General features: G+C 38.2%; 1 protein-coding gene across 1 annotated transcript; it reads left to right on the forward strand.

Annotated features, from left to right (window-relative positions):
- The first annotated feature begins 1,639 nt into the window (after positions 1-1,639).
- On the forward strand, positions 1,640-20,976 carry smim8 (small integral membrane protein 8). Its single transcript, XM_077220371.1, has 2 exons — positions 1,640-2,020; positions 20,424-20,976. The coding sequence occupies exons 1-2, from the start codon at positions 1,877-1,879 to the stop codon at positions 20,580-20,582; spliced, it is 303 nt and encodes a 100-aa protein (XP_077076486.1). The 5' UTR covers positions 1,640-1,876; the 3' UTR covers positions 20,583-20,976.
- The last annotated feature ends 1,168 nt before the right edge of the window (positions 20,977-22,144 follow it).

Here is a 22,144-nt window from a genome sequence, read left to right on the forward strand (position 1 = left end):
AGTAAATACATCTTGATTTAATTTTTTTTAGATATTTGGAATGGAAACAAGACAAAAATACTGAGTAAGAAAAGTATTTTTTGCAGTGTAATATTTAGTAATTTGTCATGTGGTTATGTATAATATCTTATAATGTTTATATATTTATTATTTCCGTGTCCAGAGTGTATGGGAGTGTGCTTTTTAGCCCCGGGATATTTTATAAAGGGCTGTTTTGGCTGGGGTAAGGTCAGAGTACATATTGGATGGATGGATGGATAGATAAATGGATAGATACATGCGTTTGATCAACTGTTTGTGCATATTTGTATTGTTTTGTATGAAAAAGTGAATGTTTATAGGCCTAGATGGATGTAGTTGGGGCCCATGGGGGATCACACTGTACACACAAATGGCCCCTTTATTCGGCTGGACAAAGTGCAAAAAGCACCCCAGGTTCATTTTGCGCCGGAGTTCTCCTTTAATTCGTGTTCCTGCTCTTATTATGAATTATCAGAGAAATTAATGTTTGTCTACATAATCCCTCATCAGAGATGTCATCAGTCTGTCCTGTTATACAGCGACACGCTCATGTACATCATTCATATTCAGATTTAAGTATTAGGATAAACCTATTGAGAGGATATTTATCACGATCACTACATTGTGAAGGAAATACAACAATACATAAAGACAACAAACAAACAATAAGAACAAGGTAAAAACCCCACAGACGTTAATAAAAACATTGCAGCAGCGTTTTGTGATAAATTAACATTAATAATGATTGCTCAGTAACACATGATAAACTCTCGGACTGAATCTGCTTAAACACACAGTGAGGAAATCAATCTAATGTCAACAGGAAAAATAATCAACTCTATGGGGCTTTACACATAAAAGCTCTTTTGTCCCTTGATTCCTCGGCTTGAGGGACAAATATAGCAGACAGTGCAAGTAGCCTATTGTTGCAAATAAAGAGGAAAAATCAAAAGAATGCATTGAAATATATACTAAAACTTGATACATACATACATATATATATATATATATATATATATATATATATATATATATATATAGAGAGAGAGAGAGAGAGAGAGAGAGAGAGAGAGAGAGAGAGAGAGAGACTATTATCTGTTGAGCAGATCACATCTGATTGTGATCAGTTTCATCTTAACTATTGCTTCTCAGATCAGTTTGCCCTGAACTGTGTCAGACTATATAAAATGTCTATATAAATATTTTTTCTTAAGGGCTTAATGCAGGGGGGTTCAATATTATAGATCCACAGACCCTCAAATATGATCACCCTCACGCGAGGGACCCCGTTCTAACATGTAAAATGCAGCTATATATTTTCATGTATAAGGACATTACATCATTATATCATTGTATTAATACAATATATCATTAAATAATCTTATCATAAGTCATTTATTTTTCTTTTTAGGGTGGAGGGTGGAGTGGGAACAATATTTTCCCCACTATTCTCCTAAACAGATTTTTTTAAAATACAAAATCCCTTCACACTTATCGACACCAGAGGACGCTGTGGTTTCTTTCGTCTTCCTGTCGGTCAAAATACCGTGTGATCTTGAACCTCAATGTCATGCGGATAATTCATTCATGAAGGACACAGAATGACAGATTATTAGGGTAGCCTATAGGAGATATAACAAGTTAAAGGATCGAGGGCGATAGGAAGAAAGGCGTTAGATGGAGCCATAGGATTGAGCAGATAGTGCGTGAGGGAGGAACGGTGGCTTAAACACAGAACAGCAGGGGGCGATAATGCGACAGATTTGCCGTAAGACCTCGGAGAAGAAGAAGTGTTATTATCGTTCAGCGTGTGTTTGACTGTGATTTCTGCGCTCCGCTCGGCAGCTGAGAAGAGATGGTGACCCCCCCGCAGGACAGCAGCGGCAGCGGGGGAGCAGGCGCTCAGCAGCCGGACAGCAGCTACAGGAGCCCCGGCCTCCGCGGCCTCACCACCACCTCTCTGTTCCGCGCCGTAAACCCCGAGCTCTTCATCAGGCCGGCGAGTGACCATACACCCGTCTCTGATACACATATAACGTTACTGTACATATACTGCACACACAGTCAGGGCTTTACTTACGGCTGCTTAACCCGTCTCTAATGCACATAAGTTATATTGCACAGTCAGGGCTTTACTTACTGCTGCTTCACAAGTTTCTAATGCACATAATATGGAAGTAAAATAACGACAAATGTTTTTGAAACAAAAAAGCTTGTTGAATTGCACTACTTGGAAAAAATATCCATTGCATTAACCCTGCTTGCATTTTAATTCATTGTATTTTTAGGGCTTGCCTTTTTATGGGCTGAAATTCAACATGGTTGTATATTTAAGCTGTGAATATTTCAATTCTAAACATTTCACACACGTTTTCATTAATACAAATATAAATAATCCATATTCACAGAAATCTCAGATTTGAATGTAGATTTTGCTAGTTCAACATGGGTTATAGGTCCAAAGTGGAATGAACAAGTACTTATGTCCTTTCGATTTCTTACAGGTTGAGTTGTGGTTGCCCATAACCCGCTAGGGGACATTCTAAAACGCTTAACGTGAAAAACGCTTAACGTGGCTTACTGCCCTAAGACAGTGATATTAAAAGACCAAACTCAGTACACATCATATTAATAAACCATACTATGTATAAAAAAAGAAGATGAGTCCAAAATATGAACGCAACGCGTTTATTTACACGTTAAGCATTTTCTTCCCATAGAAAACCGTTAAGAAAAAGCTTAAAGTGGCTTACTGTACTAAGACAGTGATATTGAAAGACCAAACTCAGTACACATCATATTAATAAACAAATAAAAGTGTGAGTATGCTATCTTCAGCTCAAACGGATTTAGGCAGCATGCCTCAAATCCTGGATGCTGAGTGAGGCACGTCACATCTGGTCGTGGGGTGAGCTCCTCGACCAGCGACCAAAACGCACTCACTTCCCTACAGCACAAGCTTTCCAATGCAGTTTCCATGGGACGACACCGCCCACACAAGCACCTGACAAACACAGTGACAGACACATGTGTGTGAGTGTGTGTGTGTGTGTGAGAGAGAGAGAGAGAGAGAGAGAGAGAGAGATTTTGGTTGGGTGCAGTGCTTTAAGTGGCCCAAAAGAGGTGCCGGTACTCTATTATTATTTTTATATATATATATATATATATATATATATATATATATATATATATATATATATATATATTTACAGTCAACAGACGACCTTATAAAAAATAATTTAATTGTGGATTTTGTTGAGCTAAAAAGAGCTACTGAACATAAATAAAATGTGCAAAAGGGTATTGAAAACATTTTGAACAATATGTAGGCTACATAAAATAAATTATAAAACATAATAACCATAGAACAGTAGAACAGAAACATGAGTCTTACTATGGTTCATTCATTTCTTTACCCGTTTCACACACCCTCTCCGGACCACGTTGAGGTGACACCATGATTGACACATGGACACTTATAATCGGATTGACGGCTCGATCGGACTATAAAACCTTCATGTAAACACCTTAATCGATCCGATTGAGCTCGATCCGAATGACATTTCGATCGGATTGAAAGGGGTGGTTTATCCCTTATGTAATCCGATCGAGAGAACATGTAAACATTGAAAACTGAAACTGAAAGGACTGCACATGTGCAATGACGTTAAATAAACATAATGAGTATAACGCGCGGAACGAGCTGTTTTTCCTGTTGAATAAAGTGTCATATTAATAAGCATCCCGTCATTCTAAAATTCTCATTTTACTCGCGCGTATGTGAAGTGAAGCAGGACATCGTCCCACCAGTCCTTGTTGTTGATTCTCATCCACAGACGCCTGGTTTTGGCCGCGGGGAGGAGCATTTTTACTTTGTGATCAGCACGGCAAAATGGTTAATATGCTCTAAATTATGACCAGAGACGAATTAATATAAGGTCTGCTGTTTAAAACAAATAAAGAACCAATAGAGGAGAATATTTATGCGCAAACAGCGGGAAACTCTGTATATTCGTGCAGTTTGTGCATTTCAAAAAATCAGATCCGATTTGAAACTTGTGACATATAAACGCGCACATCAACCTGATTACTTTATTTATCATTCATGTAAACACCTTGTTCAGATTCCTCAATCGTATTGATTTCATTCCGATTGTGTCCATGTAAACGTAGCTACTGACAGCGGCAAAAGCGACGCATGCTCTTTTCACTTGTAAAACTCAAGGGTGTATGGGTAATGTAGTCTCTGCTCTCGGTGGGACGAATTAGGAAGCGTGCATTGTGAAGGGCGCTCTGAAAAGCGACAGCGCAGCCAAAGGATTAAAACAGATGTGCAAATGAGCGTACCGGTACGCTAAAAGCACGTTCTGGGCGCACGGAGAGGTGGCGGTACGCTCAAGAGCTATATTTGGAAGTGGCGGTACTGTGTACCTGCGCATACCGGCCCACTTAAAGCACTGGTTGGGTGACAGTTGTAGGTTACAGTTTGACAAGAGTTTTGAGTGTGACAGAAGCACAATGTTGTGTTTTATTGCGAGTGTACACAAATATAAGTAAACACTTTGCAGTTTGAAGACGATATCCTGTATGAACAAAATGACGATGTTTTTATGTTTCCACTGTTCGATCGTGCCCGCGCCTCTCTCTCTCTCTCTCTCACACTCACACTCACACACACACACACAATACGAATACATGTATAATTCCACCCCTAATAGCTAGCATGATGCTTTCTATTTCTAGATGACAAAGACAAACTTTACCAATACTACGACACTATGACAAAGGTTACCGGTACTTATCTGAACTAACGTCATGATCATATACTGCCACTAGATATAAAGAAAACGTTGATTTTTCACTCTGTGCTATTCAATGACCGTAAAAAATATATATGTGTCGTTATTGTGCACTGCTGCTCCTAAGTTAAAACGGCTTGCCATAGCTTGTAGACTAGCTCCAGTGTTCATTTCTGCGTTGCTAAATGATAGCAACTCACCAGGACACTTCACCAACTCTCCACTCATTCTCCTCGGACCATGCATTCAATTGGCTTTGACGGCCATCAGTTCTTGGCAATTCCTCATCTGCCCTCTCACGTCTGGCAGGTTCAAAATTATACGGCTGTGGGCCATCATACATGTTAGTTCTTCTTGCCAACTCTTCCTTATCCCAGTAAGTCGCCATAGTTCTAATACTAGGCTGAGGCACCCTTTCCTCCGCTTCTCCCCGACGTGACGTCATCACAGAGTTGCGTAAAAAAAAAATTATACCAGAAACGTAAAAAAATTGTCTTTAAGACCATTTTTGAGACATTTAAAAAATGATACACATATCTTGAGTGATTTATGTACCCATTAATCAACAGTGGTGGTTAACCTGCAACATGGCCTTTAACGTGGCTTACTGTACTAAGAAAGTGATATTAAAAGACCAGAATCTTGAGATGAGCGCAGAATCTTATTTTTTTATACATAGTATGGTTTATTAATATGATGTGTACTGAGTTTGGTCTTTCAATATCACTGTCTTAGTACAGTAAGCCACGTTAAGCGTTTTAGAATGTCCCCACGCTAGCATTCTGCTAATGGACTTTGATTGGTCAGTGAAGGACTGATTACGTCCAGAGATACCGCTTGATGGCATCCGAAGTATTTTCGGCGTGGTCTTTTGAAACAACAAAACAAAAACTCTTCTAGCACGTGTATTTACCTGTGTCAGCGGTGTTGTCGATGCCTAGAGAGAAAAGAAAGTGCAGAGCGCGAAAGCACCAAAGTGACTGAAGGATTGCCGTAAAGCAGCTCTCTGGTCGTACGATGTGTATGACATCATTGCCATTTTAAAAGACTTTAAAAAATCTAACACCCAGTAATCTGTAATTTATTTGCATCCCCTTTCGAAAACAACATTCAAATTACTAGACAAAAAATTATATCCTGAGAAAAGTGGATTTTTAGGGGTATATCTCCATAGACCTCCATTCATTCTGCACTCGTCCTGTGAGCGCCCTCATATGGAGCCAGAGTGGAACTGCAACCAGTTCAGAACCCGGAAGTTTACTGCCAGTGAAACTTCTCCCCGTATGTGCTACTGTAAAAAATAAAGTGGGTGCAACTTCCGGTCAGGCGGCGGAAGTAGCATACCAATGGTATTTTGTGTGCTATTTAGTGAAGAAGCTAGGTGTTTGCTTTTTTTTCGGATCTTTTTTTACTATTTAAACTATTTAAAACTATTTTACTATTTAAAAGTCGGAAACCTTTATGAGAGATGTCGTCACGGAGCTCATGGTGCTAATTCAGTTGGCAATTTTATTATAGCCTTCAATTACCCCAGTATATAAACATCTCCATGTTTCGGTGCTGATGCAGACGTGTTCATGTAACATGTAAGGGTGGCGCTGCCAATAAAACACATAAAAGCTGTCACAAAGAACCGGCAAAAGTAATGATTATGAATATGTAAAATATAGCAATGATACATTTTAATTAGGCTATTTATTAATAAACAAGTGTTTTCTGTGTCGATGCTGACTCGCGATCTTCACAGTAGTGAACGCGCCGGAGAAAAATGCACATTTCATACGGATTACATAGTTTTCTTTCGTTTTGAATTGTTCCGTTTAAGACATTTCAAGCGTTCTAGATAATATATATATTTCTCAGGTCTGTAAGGCAAGTAGACTATGCTGAGTTTCGGTTCATTTATGGAGATATATCCAGCTGCAGACCCGCAGCACCACCAGTTTCAGAACCCCAGCGCCAGAACCGGAAGTGAGGGAGGGGCGGAATTATTATTATTGCATTGTAGTTATTTTTGCAAGAATGTAAGGACAAAATGGGCCTGAGAGTGAGTTCCTCATTTGATACATTGTAAGTTAATTTTATACAGGATTGTTGTGATAAAATGGGCCTAGGGGTGAATTGGTCATTTGTTGTATACATTTTTATTGTTTCTTTTAAAACAATGCTGAATTTTCTCTCTCTTTTTTAGATTTTTGACATTATTATTTTACATAAAGAAAAATGCATGCTGCACATGTTCTTGTGAAATAAAGTATATTTTATATAAAATGCCCATACGTTTTTTTTTGTGCTGTGCGTTAAACGCGTTATTAACGGCGTTAACGCAAACACATTTTAACGGCGTCAATTTTTTTTATCGCAAATTAACGCTCTTTTTGGCCAAGCAAACTTTGTATTTTTATCAAATGCTGTTGCAACAACTAGTAACGTTAGAACAACTACAACATCACACCGGATAGCTAGACCGGAAACAAAACAACAGGCTATACTTGTTTGGGCTTGCGCGCCGGCCAAAGAGTAGTAGGCTAACGTTACGTTTTGAGTGGATGGCGCGAGCGCGAGACGCCGATCTAGAGACGTGCACTCTCAACGCAATAGAGTGCGGCGCGGGACTAGATTTGATGGTCGAGTGCGAGGGCGGGCTCGAGCGGTAATGCACTCACTCTGTGTGCGGATACGGGAGAATAAAAAGATTCGCGGGACTCCCGCAAACTAGAAATATCTATGAATAAAACATAAAAACTAATACATTTTTATTCATATTTTGCAGAAAAGCAACAAGAACAACTAAAACTAAATAGAAACAATTTACAGGCCAGAGTTTCTTTTTATAACATGTTTGCAGCGTTGAGGGATGTAGCCAATCACAGACATATGTGTTGATTTCTTGAACGCAATGGCCAATCAGAAGCATTTAAAATAGACTCCCCTCACCGCTCAAAACTGACTTTTTGTTCAGTGCTGAATTCAGTATACTGGCAAATCCTCAAATTATAACAAACAAAGTGTATATATTATGAAAGATGCATTGTGCAGTCAGCTTCATTGATAATAACAGCTTTTTAGGAATTATTAAGGGAGCACACTTTGCGCGCATTCAGTAATGCCAAACCATGCACTCAGTAGCCTGCTTGCTTTTATGTTATAACAGTGGTTTGTGTGTTAATGCTTTAATAACAAATAATTTATCAGGAGCATTTATGCTGATGTGTATGGTGGCGACACGTAGGTGAAAGTATTTGGAGGTAGCCTACAAAAAAAGAGTCTATTTGCGGGCGGGAGCGGGACAAAAATGTTGCGGGCGGGAGAAAGTAACATAGAAAGTAGTTGAGAACGTCAGTTATAACGACCCACGTATTAAAAAAATGGACGGGTTTAAATCGGGCTCGGGCTCATAATTACAGTTTATGTGTCGGGCCGGGCTCGGACACAATGCGCACGGGCTCGGGTCGGGCTTGATTTTTTGGGCCCGATCTAAGCTCTACAATGGATGACTTCAGACAGAAGCACATGGATACCACAGCTAAGAACAAACTTACTGCTGATCCACTTTTCCATGTTGATAAGAGCATTAAAATTAGAAAAAATAATGAGACAAATAGAAATCAAGGGACATTTAGAATAGATAAAAATGTGCGATTAATCGCGAGTTAACTATGGCATTAATGCGATTAATCGCGATTAAATATTTTAATCGTTTGACAGCACTAGTTTTTTTTTATTAAACAATCAAAACCAGGCATTGCAAATTCATGTTAACAATACATACCTTCAATATCACAACAATTTAAATTTTTTGTAAACACAATAAATAAATAAATAAATAGAAAATAAAATATCACAGAGGTCTAATTAGTTATCAAATTGTATATAATTTTGAAAACCTCCAAGGCTTGTCTTGTTTTTATATCTTTCAAAGCTTTCTTATACAGAGTTAACTCCTTCATAAAAACCAAAAACAAAGGTCTTACCTTCATAAATCTACACTTATGTATAAACTGCTTAGCTAAAACAATTAAACTGTTATACATTAAAATGCCCATAATTTTCAAGCATTATTTTTCACCATCATGATCAGGAAGTAACTCTCATAATACAATGAAACGGATAACTATATACAATTATATTACACAAAATCAATGTTTTAAAATGCTTATTGTACTGTTCCTTAATGTATGATTATAACATGCGTATAAAGTTTGACGTTTCGTGTGTAATAAAAGTATGTTGTTTCGTGTCTAAGCAAATTACGCTCCAAAACGTTAGGTGGCGTTACTCGGTTTAGAAGGTAAGCTCCGCCCCTCCCTTCCGGTCCTGGCGCTGGTGTTAGAACGTAAGCTCCGCCCCTTACTTCCGGTTCTGGTGCTGGGGTTCTGAAACTGGTGGTGCTGCGGGTCTGCAGCTGGATACTATAGGATTTATGAGACGAGCTGCAGTTCAGGCGCCGGCGCCTCCGTGTGGTGATATTATTGTCTGCTATATTTACTTATTATCCAGGTAATTTGTTGATGAAACGTTGATTAAAATGAAGATACAATTAATACAAAAACAAAATTAACTTTAAAGAAAGTCTTAGTGCTTTCTGTTTGAGGTCTGTAAAAGTTTTAAAGCAGTCTTTTAGTAGGCTAACGCTTTCAGGGAACTTTCACGTCCGTAACATTGTTTTTTCCTCATAAATGCGAACACGAAAAATAAAATAAAATGAATATTTTATTTTCTGTGGAGAGCGAACCCTTCTTCATCCAGTGAGTAGTATTACTTTAGGTTAGCGCAGTGTAATTCACACATTTCACAGAATTACAAAAAAAAAATTGCCACCTAAAAATGTAAGATTTTTTTGTGTCACGTCCGTTACGGACGTGTGTATTTCCCTCATATTAAATATAAAATGCATGTGTTATATTTTTCTAATGTCTGGACTCCTTTATTAATGGAGTATGATATATAAACAAAAGTTTTATTATATTAAATGCATTTTTTGTGGTATTGTATTGTATAATGTTAACTTCAAATAATAGGCTAGCCTACTAATAGTACTTTAAAGATATGCTATAGCCTATTGGATCTGGACGGGAAGGATGAAATTCTGCCTTCACACACCGCGACACAGGTTCGTGTATCGATTTCGGTTTTATATCGCGTATGTTACAGCATATTTAACATGATTCTTTTTTATTATTATTTAGGAACAAACGAGGGTCTCTGTTTAAGAAACGCCGGCTCGCAGCGGCAGGTTCCAGAGCACCGCAGCTTATCTTCAAGTTTAGCCTAACCGAACGTCCAGTTTAACTGCCACAAGTTGATCTTCTAGTAATAAAGAATTCATCGTGGAAAAACACGCTGTATTTTTGTATTTTTATTGCATTTTTAATTTATAAAAAGTTAAATAATAATAAATTTTAATATAAATATTAGTTTAGCCTAGTCGATCGTTAATTCTCCCGACGATCGACTAAGAACGTAATCGAATGCCCATCCCTAGTAGCCTAAGTTACTGCTATTTCACCCTTTTTAATTTCGTTGAGGTTATGTCCCCACATCGTTAGCAAGTTTGGATCACTAACGTTACATCTTGAATGACTATCAACTGTTGAATGAATGAACGAGTGTCACGTCTCGCTTGTTTACTTCGAACCGGAAGACGCGTCCACTTTTGACGCAAGGCCTCATGGGACGTAGGAAACTTGTGGATAGAGCAACGGGTGAGAGAGTCATTCATAAGGGCGATTATATAATTAGGGGTACATTTCAGATCAACAAAAAAGTGAAGAAATCAGTGTGCTTTTCTGCAAAATAATATAGTTGTTTCCATAATATAACCCCATATTGTTCTAAATTCATTAGTTGCCAAGCTTAAGCTCGAATTACTTTTTAAATATTTAAATGAAAATAAATATTCGAATCATTGTTTTGTCAACTTACAGACGGTGTCATAGAAGACATAAATTAAGTAACGTTACTACATATTATGATAAAACATTTGTTTGAACTGGCCACTGGCCAATGATGTCTGAGTTTTGCCAAGAAATTTGCCAAGAAATTTCAGGCAGGTCTTCACTGTTATTCTTCTGTGTGGGTGCTGTTGCCTGAACCTCAAAGGTAAACGTTTTGGTGTCATCACATTGACACTCCAAGTTCTGTCTCGTTGAGCAAAGGCAGCTCACATCTCGGTAACTGATTTTTCTTGGGGTAACTGTTACCACTTGGTGAATGCGCATGGTTGATGGTACCACCGGGAGACTATTTTTACTGAGGTCTGTGCATCCACCAGTGCATTGACGAAGAGCTCGGCATTTGGGATGTCTTTCCCATGGCTGACAAGTCAGTCAGCAGTCCTTTTGGGGAGGCCTCCAACTCCATCTGGAGCACCCTTGCCGTGGCTCCCCTCAAAAAAGTTCCAGGTGCCTGCTTGGAACCCATATTGCTGCAGCTTTAGGGTTCTGCCGATAGACGATAGTATCGTGTATCGACGATAGTCTGAGATTTCGCCGATGGCAGATGCCTTTGACGATATCAATACGATATTGGCTCGTTTTACCATGAACATATTAAATTATTATTATTATTATTATTATTATAAAGCTAGTATTGGTATTAAATTAATATTAGGAACTACAATTAATTTGCCTTGCCTAAATTCATAACGACATCACTTGCCTAAAACTTGCGACAACACCGACACACGCGTATGAGGACTCCTCTAAGAAAATGTTTTTAAAACCGAATAAAAAACTAGGCCTACATCCCACATCAACAATGAATTGCAAGGTGATCCATTTAAAAACAATACAATTACTAAATATTAATAATAATAATATCACTAAAATTATATAGGCCAGTCTTTAGTTCACAAACACAGCACAACTCTGCCATCTGTGAAAATCAAAAGCAGCTTCAAACACTTGTTTAACAAGAAAAATTCTTGTAATTTTTTCACTGTCATCATATAGGTCCACAAGAGAAATACTAAGCCAGTAAATTAAGATAGTCGCTACAGCCTACCGTTATATCCCATCGTCGACTCTGAGAGAACGCGGCGTTAATGCAGCGACAACCGAAAGCTCAGTCCGTTTCTACTTTCACTTTGTTAATGAGCGCGTTTACAGGCACGTTCTTAACCCGATTATTCTGAATAAACTGACAATGCATGTGGTCATGTAAACGCATTAACCTGTTTTCCTTTATCGGAGTCAAGTCATAAGTTTAAGTATAAACCGATGGACTTAGCGAGATTTCTGCCCCTTACTCTGATTTCTCCCGGCATTAACACCCGCGTTCTTCGGGCTTATTGAAGTGCGCATATGTGAAGTGCATCCAGACAGAGAGAGCACTGGTAGGAGGACATATATCGAAAACTCCGACTCTTTCTTGACCTTAGAAATTATTAAAACGTGTTTTCATCTCGTGCAGAAGTACAGTCAAAATGCTGCATCTGTAACGGCATGAGAGGATAATGTGTGTCCGTAAATTTCCTTCTGACATGTTGAAATACTCTGAGTCAGATACAAAAATGATTAGGATCTTTTTTTTACCTCACTATACCGGGAAATAACCTGATCTGGCCTAGTAATAAACACTCCACCTTTGCTAGCAAAATAGAAAAATATTCTCGTATAAAATGAAGTAATAAAACAAGCAAATTAATGAGTAAATCAAGTTAATAATCAAATAAGTAAGCCCCGCCCCCTCACGTCACGATAATATCGTGTATCGCCGATCTCAAAGGCTGACGATAGGACGGTATGAAAATGGAGCATATCGCCCAACACTATGCAGCTTAGTGCAAAACAGATAGAAATTGCCTTTTTGCCTGTATTGTGTGCATTGCCCATCGCTGAAGAAATGCACCACAGTCACATTGGGATAGGAAGACTTGACCAGATTGAGGATTGGGGAAAGATGGGTCCATATGGCTGCTGGGCCTTTCTCTTTTGAGGAGCTGATTGTGCAAAAGCACACATGTTCTTCCACTCCACCAACATGTAGAACTCCAGTGTGAAGTGTTGGCTGCTGCTGGTTCGAAGCGAAGTGTACAGCTTGTATTTCAGAGGAGTACTTACAAGCATAGTTTTCTGAGAAATCTACATGAATTAAGCACTGATGATCTTTCATACTTCTCCTTAGTTCCTGGTGGTAGGTGAATTGCCGTTTTATGTTAAAACGTAAGAATTTCTTAAGTTGGCACTGGAAGAGCTCTTGCAGGTTCTCCAAAGTCGTCTCCGTCGTCTTTTTCACTGTTGTTTTGACAGACACTTTCTCCTTTTCACTGTGACCTTCCTTGTTCTTTTTCTCTCTGAGAACATTCTCTGTTGTCCACTGTGTGAAAAAAACTTGCTTGCAAAAAAACTCAGAATATGAGCGTAACGCGCAAATATTCGCGCTGAGCGATTCCCAGTGAAAAATCGGCATTAAGTTGGTTTAACACTGTATATTTGATATATGCACATTTATGGACCTCTCTAAAGTTACATACGACATTGGTACACACGTTTCTAACTTCTGGTGTAGAATAAATGATTTACATTCATAAAACCAACTGTAAATTGTTCATGTAGGTTTCAGGCATGATAAACACTTTTTAGATAGGCCTAGTTGATATTAAAATTAATATGAGGTCATGCGGTAGGCCTACTGAAAAAATAGCAATATTTATACATGATTTGACAGTTTATTTTATTAAATATCAAAAATCTAAAAGGCATTCATTCATTGCTTTGCATCATGCCTGAAACCTACATGAACACTTTACAGTTGGTTTTATGTCTAAGTCATTCTCTTCTAATGCTATTGAAGTTAGAAACGTATGTACAAATGTCGTATATAACTTTAGAGACAGTCCCTAAATGTGTGTATATTGAATATACAGTGTCAAGCCAACTTTATCCCAGTATTTCACTGGTAATCGCTCAGCGTGAAATTTTGCACGTTACGTTTATATTTTGAGTCCACTTGCCTTTTCCTATATCTAGTATAGTCTACATCCCCAATAAGGTGTGAGTTTGGTCTTTTATCACTGTATTAGTCCATTAAGCGTTAAAGTAACACTATGTAGTTTTTCAACCTTCATAATATATTTCCAAGACCCTTGTGGTGGTACCAATAGGTTAAATGACACGTCTGCCGTAGCCTGACGTGGTCTTTATCACTTTTACTGGCACTATGTAACTTCGGGTTTCGGGTAGTAATCGGAGCACAAAAAAAACTACAAAATTCTACTGCTTTCATAAAATCATGCATCATACTCTACCTTGTCTGCGGCCATTGTTGATTCAAAAGCCAGTGCTGGATAAACATCGAGCGTGCGCGTGCGACAGTAGGCTGCGGTAGGCTAAATTATTTACGACAGCGGTAATGGACAATTCCCCTTCCAACCTGTAGGGCGACCGCAGAGGAAAAGTTCCTTGGTGTTGCTTTAAAGCAACACGCACACGCTCGCTGTTAATCTGAAAGGTAAATATGGATTATTTAATTTTTTTTTAATAAAAACTTGTGTGAAATGTTTTGAATTGAAATATTCACAGTTTAAATATACAACCGGGTTGAATTTCAGCCCATAAAAATGCAAGCAGGGTTAATGCAATGCATATTTTTCAAGTAGTGCAATTCAACAAGCTTTTTTGTTTCAAAAACATTTGTCATTATTTTAGTTCCATACACATATACTGCACAGTCAGGGCTTTACTTACTGCTGCTTCATACAGTCATTCACTGCGACACAGGATACCAGAGAAATGCACACATGCTTCTCAAAATCATGACAGACAGAGTGCAAAGTTATGACAAGTCGTTTTTATGAGGTGGAAAGTCAAGATTATGAGATTAAGAAGTAGAAATAATAACAGTAAATCGAAATTATAGATTTTAAAGATGAAATTATGATATTCAAATATGACAAAAAAGTAGGACAGTCATTGTATTGACTCTTTAATTTTTTATAATTTCGGCTTTTTATCATACTTTCTATTATGTCATAATAATGACTTAGTAGGCTATGTCACAATTTCGACTTTTATCATACTTTTCAATTTTTAATTATAATGTTTTTAATTTTTATTGCTAAAACTACACTAAAGCTTATGGACATGGTTTGTTCATTTTACCTTTTGTTTTGATTTAAAAATGTAATTAAACTTTTTTGATGAATTTTAAAGACTGAAAGGCTGAGACAAATATTAAACACAATCTACTTAAAAGATATTCAGGAACTAAAATAAATGAAAACATGAAACAAAAGTTCCCAAGACATTTTAATGTGAATGTTCTAATGAAAAATAGAAAAATGAACCTGTAATATAAATCAGTTGTAGAAACACCCATAAATATAATCTTAAAGGACTATCCTGTAGTTATTGTGATTAGTTATGGTCAAGTTAATCAATGATCTGATGATGTTGTGTAACAGTGACGTAGAGACGCTCACAGTGATCTGATGATGTCGTGTAACAGTGATCTGATGATGTTGTGTAACGGTGATCTAATGATGTTGTGTAACGGTGATCTGATGGGATGCTCATTACGGTTAATTTTCCCGACCGACAACCGCCGTTATCGGAGTATTAACCGTTAACTGATAAGATTATAATATTGAATTGGCATTAAATAAAAATAAAATTGACGAGCGTCTGTGACCCGTTAAAAATACTACAACAAAAAATTCACAGGTTTATTTTAACGTGCAAACCGCAGCATACAGAACAGATCAACAAAAGAACCTGGATTCACATCACATTTTCATTAACCTGCAGCATTTCTGACAGTGACAACAGAGAAAAACATAAAATAGGCCTACACTAAATATATTTTTTTTAGACAATGTAGACTCAGCTGGTCTCTGATGTTGTGTAACACTGATTTGATGATATCGTGTAACAGTGACATAGAGACGCTCACAGTGATCTGATGTCGTGTAACCATGACATTGAGATGCTCACAGTGATCTGATGTCGTGTAACAGTGACGTTGAGACGCTCACAGTGATGTCGTGTAACAGTGACGTAGAGGCGCTCACAGTGATCTGATGATGTTGTGTAACAGTGACGTAGAGACGCTCACAGTGATCTGATGATGTCGTGTAATGGTAATCTGATGATGTCGTGTAACGGTAATCTGATTATGTCTTGTAACGGTGATCTGATGATGTGGTGTAACAGTGATCTGATGATGTGGTGTAACGGTAATCTGATAATGTCGTGTAACAGTGACGTAGAGACGCTCACAGAGATGTCGTGTAACAGTGATCTGATGATGTCGTGTAACGGTCATCTGATGATGTTGTGTAACAGTGATCTGATGATTTGGTGTAACGGTGATTTGATGATGTCGTGTAGCGGTGATCTGATGATGTGGTGTAACGGTGATCTGATGATGTGGTGTAACGGTGATCTGATGATGTGGTGTAACAGTGACCTGATGATTTCGTGTAACGGTGATCTGATGATGTCGTGTCACGGTGATGTGTAACAGTGATCTAATGATGTGGTGTAACAGTGATCTGATGATTTCGTGTAACGGTGATCTGATGATGTCGTGTCACGGTGATTTGTCAAGGTATTTATTTGAAAAAGTGGCTACACTAACGAAAAAGAAAGATCAAGCCCAGAAGTTTCCAAGAAACACAGCAGTAATGACTTTATGAACTTCTTCACTTATAAGATTGATAATATTAGGGACAAAATTATAACTATGCAACCGTCTACTACAGCATCACATAGGGCTGGACAATAATTCAATATCAATATATATCGCGATATTTTTTTTTTCGATAACGGTGATATGATTTTTAAACACATTTTCGATATTTCAATATACATAGCAGCATTTGTCACTGACTGACGTTAGGCGCGCAGCCGTCAGAAAGAGCAGAACACAATTGGCTACTTTCCTGATGACGTACACCATAGACATGCAGCCACTGCTCAGAGCAGCGGATCTCCAACGCGGCAAGTTTCAGCCACAGAATGAGCGCCCCTGACCGCAATGCAAATGTGACTGAACCAGCTTCCACAAGTGAGGAGAAAGCAGACGAAATAGTTGATAAGAGAGGAAAGACTAATTCAGTGGTATAAATTCAGTGGTGTTTCGGTGTTTCAGCGTGCTGCAAAATGTGCCGGAGTGTGACTGCGCAAACACATGCACACGACGCGCAGAATCCAGTTCTCTTTCTTTAGCGCTTGAATAATAACACACACATTTATCCCAAAATGTCTGTTTTGTCAATTGTATCCTCACAAGAACAGTCTAAATGAGTTAAATAAAATCTTAAATGAAAGTTAAGAGTAGCCTAAATGAGAAAATTAAATGCGTAAGATCCTCTCATCAGCGACAGATCTTAAAGGGACAGCAGCCAATTCTGTCTGTCAGTTAAGTTAACCAAAGAACAAAGGGGAACAGAGCAAATTACTCACTGATCTTGTCTAAAGAACGTGTTTAGCTTTAATAAGGATTAATCTATATTTAATTTATAATTTATGCAGTTCAGACTATTTGATAACCTTATTCAATTTCTGTATATTTCAGTTTTATTTACACACAAAACATTAATGGTGAACATTTTTGACTTTATAAAATGATTATCTCAAGTCTTGAAAAAAGTAAGACATATTTTTGTTATACACAGTTTAGAAGCCTACTTTTATTTTTGGCAGAATTTATCATTATAATCAACTTAATTATTTCCTGGATTTTGTAACACCATAGTCCCTAAATTTATGTAAATGCAGGAAATGGGATTTAAATCGGGAAAAAAATCCCCCATTTTGTGTATCAAATGTTGCACAAATGTTATGGCAAATGTAAATTTAAAAACAGAAATGCATTGCCATTTTACATATTACATTGTCATTTTGCATATTACATTTCAAACTGAATATTGCTACCCATATGCTTTCATAGTCTTGTAGCAGGTATTGAGAAGAGAATATTATTGTTATGATGGGTTATTTCATTGCTTCATGTAGTTTGTTATGGTGCAGTAGCGAAAGACTCCAGCAGATTTCATAGATTTGGCAAATTCATTTTTCAGAAGATTGTAGGAACAGACATCTGTTATGGGCGTTCTTGGCAGTTTTTCTGAGGCTTTTATATTGTTCATATCGATATCAGAATTATATCGTATCGACCGAAATTAAGAAATATATCGTGATATAAAATTTGGCCATATCGTCCAGCCCTAGCATCACATTAAGGAGTGCATTATAGTCTCCCTGAGGTAAAATTTGATTCATTTGTTGCCATAGGAGAGGAAGAATTTTGCAAACTCGTTAATTCATCTAAATCGACAACATGTATGTTAGACCCTATACTGACTAAACTACTGAAAGAGATGCTTCCAGAAGTCATAGATCCTCTTCTTAACATCATTAATTCGTCTTTGTCTCTAGGATACGTACCAAAAACCTTTAAGCTGACTATGATTAAACCGCTTGTTAAAAAAACGCAACTTGATCCTACAGAATTAGTCAATTACAGGCCGATCTCAAATCTACTTTTCTGACAAAGATACTAGAAAAGGCAGTATCCTCACAACTGTGTTCCTTTCTTGAAAGAAATGGTATCTGCGAGGATTTCCAGTCAGGATTTAGACCGCACCATAGCACTGAGACAGCTCTCATTAGAGTCACAAATGATTTGCTCTTATCATCCGATTGTGGTTGTATCTCTCTATTAGTGTTACTTGATCTTAGTGCTGCATTTGACACCATTGACCACAACATTCTCTTAAATAGACTAGAAAACTATGTTGGCATTAGTGGAATTGCATTAGCATGGTTTAAATCATATTTATCTGACCGCTATCAGTTTGTAGCAGTAAATGAAGAGATGTCTTATTGATCACAAGTTCAGTATGGTGTACCACAAGGCTCAGTACTAGGACCGCTGCTGTTCACTCTGTACATGCTACCTTTAGGAGATATCATTAGGAAAAATGGAATTAGCTTTCACTGTTATGCTGATGATTCTCAGCTCTATATTTCTTCCAAACCTAACGAAACTCACCAATTCACAAAATTGTGGAATGCATAGTTGATATAAAAAATCGGATGACTAGTAATTTCCTACTACTAAATTCTGACAAAACAGAGATTCTAATTATTGGACAAAAAACTTCCACACGCAATAACCTAGAATACCATCTAACACTTGATGGCTGCTCTGTCAAGTCTTCGTCGTCAGTTTGGAACCTGGGTGTGCTCTTTGATACCAATCTTTCATTTGAAAGTCACGTGTCTAGTGTCTGTAAAACCGCATCTTAAAAATATATCTAAATTACGTCATATGCTCTCATTGACAAATGCGGAACAACTAGTTCATGCGTTCATGACATCAAGGCTAGATTATTGTAATGCTCTACTGGGTGGTTGCCCTGCACGCTTAATAAACAAACTACAGCTAGTTCAAAACGCAGCCGCTAGAGTTCTTACCAGAACCAGGAAGTACGACCATATTAGCCCGGTTCTGTCAACACTGCATTGGCTCCCTATTAAACATCGTATACATTTTAAAATATTGCTGATTACTTACAAAGCACTAAATGGTTTAGCTCCCCAGTACTTGAGTGAGCTCTTAACGCATTATAGTCCTTCACGTCTATTGCGATCTCAAAGTTCTGGCCAGTTGATTATACCTAGAATATATAAATCGACTGCTGGCGGTAGATCCTTTTCCTATTTAGCACCAAAACTTTGGAAAAATCTTCCTAACATTGTCCGGGAAGCAGACACAGTTTGTCAGTTCAAAGCTAGACTAAAAACACATCTCTTTGACCTAGCATTCACATAACACTCTATAGACTTCTATAATTCAATATTAGGCTGCTTAGATTAGGTCAGCCGGAACTGGGAACACTTCCCTTAAATCCTGATGTACTCGTTACATCATAAGAAGAATGGCATCTACGCTAATTTTAGTGTCTTTGTTTATCCCGAGGTTTTCCCGCAGCCTGCCGGATCCAGGCCGTTTCCAGATCTGACGAAGGACTTTCGCCTGGACCCGATGACAATGCAGTGCTGAAGTGCCAACTAGCCTCTCCCTATGGAGGATCCGTATACCACTCTACAGATAAAGCGTTGTAGAATTTTTCGGTTCGCGTACCTACCCAAAGTGATAAGATAAAATAAAAATTCTGCATCAAAATTTATAGACAAGACAAGTAGTTTGTTTAGGCATGGTTTGTAAGGAATTACAAACCTGCGCACATATATTCAAACGCACATAACTATAGAATCAATTCTTAATGCGCATGTGAACGCCATCAGCGTCTATCACAGGTTCCCGTTTAAAGTCTGTTTAGAGAGAACGGTGTCGTCTTAGCGGCCCCTAATTTAATTAACAAATGATCATTTAGACGGAAGTGAATCAATCAAAACTAACTTTAGCTGGAAAAAACATTTTTCAAGAACCACTATAAAACCAAACCAATCTCTGTTACCTTAAATTATATGTTTATCTCTGTAAAGCTGCTTTGAAACAATCTACATTGTTAAAAGCGCTATATAAATGAGGATGACTTGACTGACTAACGGTGATCTGATGATGTGTTGTAACAGTGATCTGATGATGTGGTGTAACAGTGTTCTCTGCTGTTCTTCCTCTCTCCTGCAGAATAAGGCGGTGATGGCCGTGGGTCTGCTGAGCCTCACGCTGTGTGTCGGGTACATCGGGTATCTGCACGCCATCAGAGAGAGTGACCAGACGTTGTACGAGGCCGTGGACAGCGACGGAGAGAGATACATGAGAAGGAAGACCTCCAGATGGGACTGACCTTCATCATCTTCATCACTGCACCTCACACACATCAACCAGGAATAATTTATAAACAAGAACTGGACATGTCAGTATAGTGAAAGTCTTGTTCTCTTCCTCTGTTTTATGAAGTGTGTGTGTGTGTGTGTGTGTGTGTGTGTGTTTAATTACATTCAGCTGATAAACGGGTCATATAGTTATAATTTTTCCTTAGTGAAACTGGCTTTAAACATGATTTTCAAATATGAACGTGTTAAGGCATTTTTTTTAAATTGTGTAGTAGAGGTAACGGACAGAAAAGAAGCTTCACTGTTATAAGCCTGTTCTATATCTGTATCAGCCTCTTCTGTTCAACACTCAGACGAGAAGATTGTTCAATAAAATATTTTGGGAGACTTTGTGACTGAGCAAATCTTTAGTTGAGCTCCATTAGCGTGTGTGTGAGAGAGAGAGTGTTAGTGTGTGTGTGTGTGTGTGTGTGTGTGTGTGTGTGTGTGTGTGTGTGTGTGTGTGTGTGTGAGAGTCTATATGTGTGAGAGAGAGAGAGAGAGTGTGTGTGTGTGATTGAGAGAGAGTCACTATATCAGTGCTGCTGCTTCTATCTTCAGTATGGTAGCCTAGCCTACTGATGCTCACGGTCACGTGATCAAACCTCAGGTCGTGTGTGATTAAACAGACTAGGCTGTTACTTCACTAAAGCTTTCTTCAGACTGTCCGTCCTAATCTGATTTCTGTGCCTATCCATTTAGAGACCGATTGTAATCAGCAAATCCTATTTTTACCTATTTGTTTCATATGGATGTTGTGAATAAAGGTAATAAAAAAAGGTAATTGTGACATTTTATCTCGCAACTGCAAGTTTATATCGCACAACTCTTACATTATAACTTACCACAAAAACTGCCAAAAATAAATGGTATATGAAACTTGCCAAGGCAGACTGCCAGCCAGCCACTGACAGGTCACGTGACATGCCAGTGGCGGCTTCTGCCAGCCAGCTGAAGATTGAAACCCTACTCTGAGTGACTCAGTTAGCCTTGGCAAGTTTCAGAAACCATTTATTTTTGGCAGTTTTTGTGTTCCTCCCTCTCTTGTTCATTTAATAGGCTATACATCTGTTGATATGATTGTTCTTTTGTATGATTGCTGTTTTGGGGTCGTTATCCCAATAGGCTTTATGCACAGCTTCACTACTTCCTGAACTTCAGCCAGTCCTTTGTTTCCTGTCTGTCATTATTGGACAAACTGATTAGTCCAGGTGTGCCTGATTATTGTTACTGAGGCCAGGCACACCTGAATTAATCAGTTTGTCCAATAATGACAGACAGGAAACAAAGGGCTGGCTGAAGTTCAGGAAGTAGTGAAGCTGTGCATAAAGCCAATTAAAGCAGTCAAATGGCCCTGATCATGACTGGTTGCTTACTGACGCTTTGCTGGCCGCTCAATCCAACCAGCCGCTGTTGAACTGAGTATAACTCTGTGATTTTACAGTTTAAGTTGGCTTTCTTCTATTGAATTATTAAAAAGCATAGCTGTATTTTGTCCTGTTGTCGCAGAAAATGCTCAAAGCAATGACAAAG

The sequence above is a fragment of the Siphateles boraxobius genome, unplaced genomic scaffold (assembly GCF_051911475.1).
Source record: "Siphateles boraxobius isolate OS27281-9 unplaced genomic scaffold, OSU_SipBor_1 8, whole genome shotgun sequence".
NCBI classification, from domain to species: Eukaryota; Metazoa; Chordata; class Actinopteri; order Cypriniformes; family Leuciscidae; genus Siphateles; species Siphateles boraxobius.

Excerpts from the sequence above, each read along its gene's own strand:
- smim8 (XM_077220371.1), top strand. The coding sequence starts at position 1,877 with ATGGTGACCCCCCCGCAGGACAGCAGCGGCAGCGGGGGAGCAGGCGCT. Across the intron at positions 2,021-20,423 it reads CCGAGCTCTTCATCAGGCCG|AATAAGGCGGTGATGGCCGT; the intron begins GCGAGTGACCAT and ends TCTCTCCTGCAG.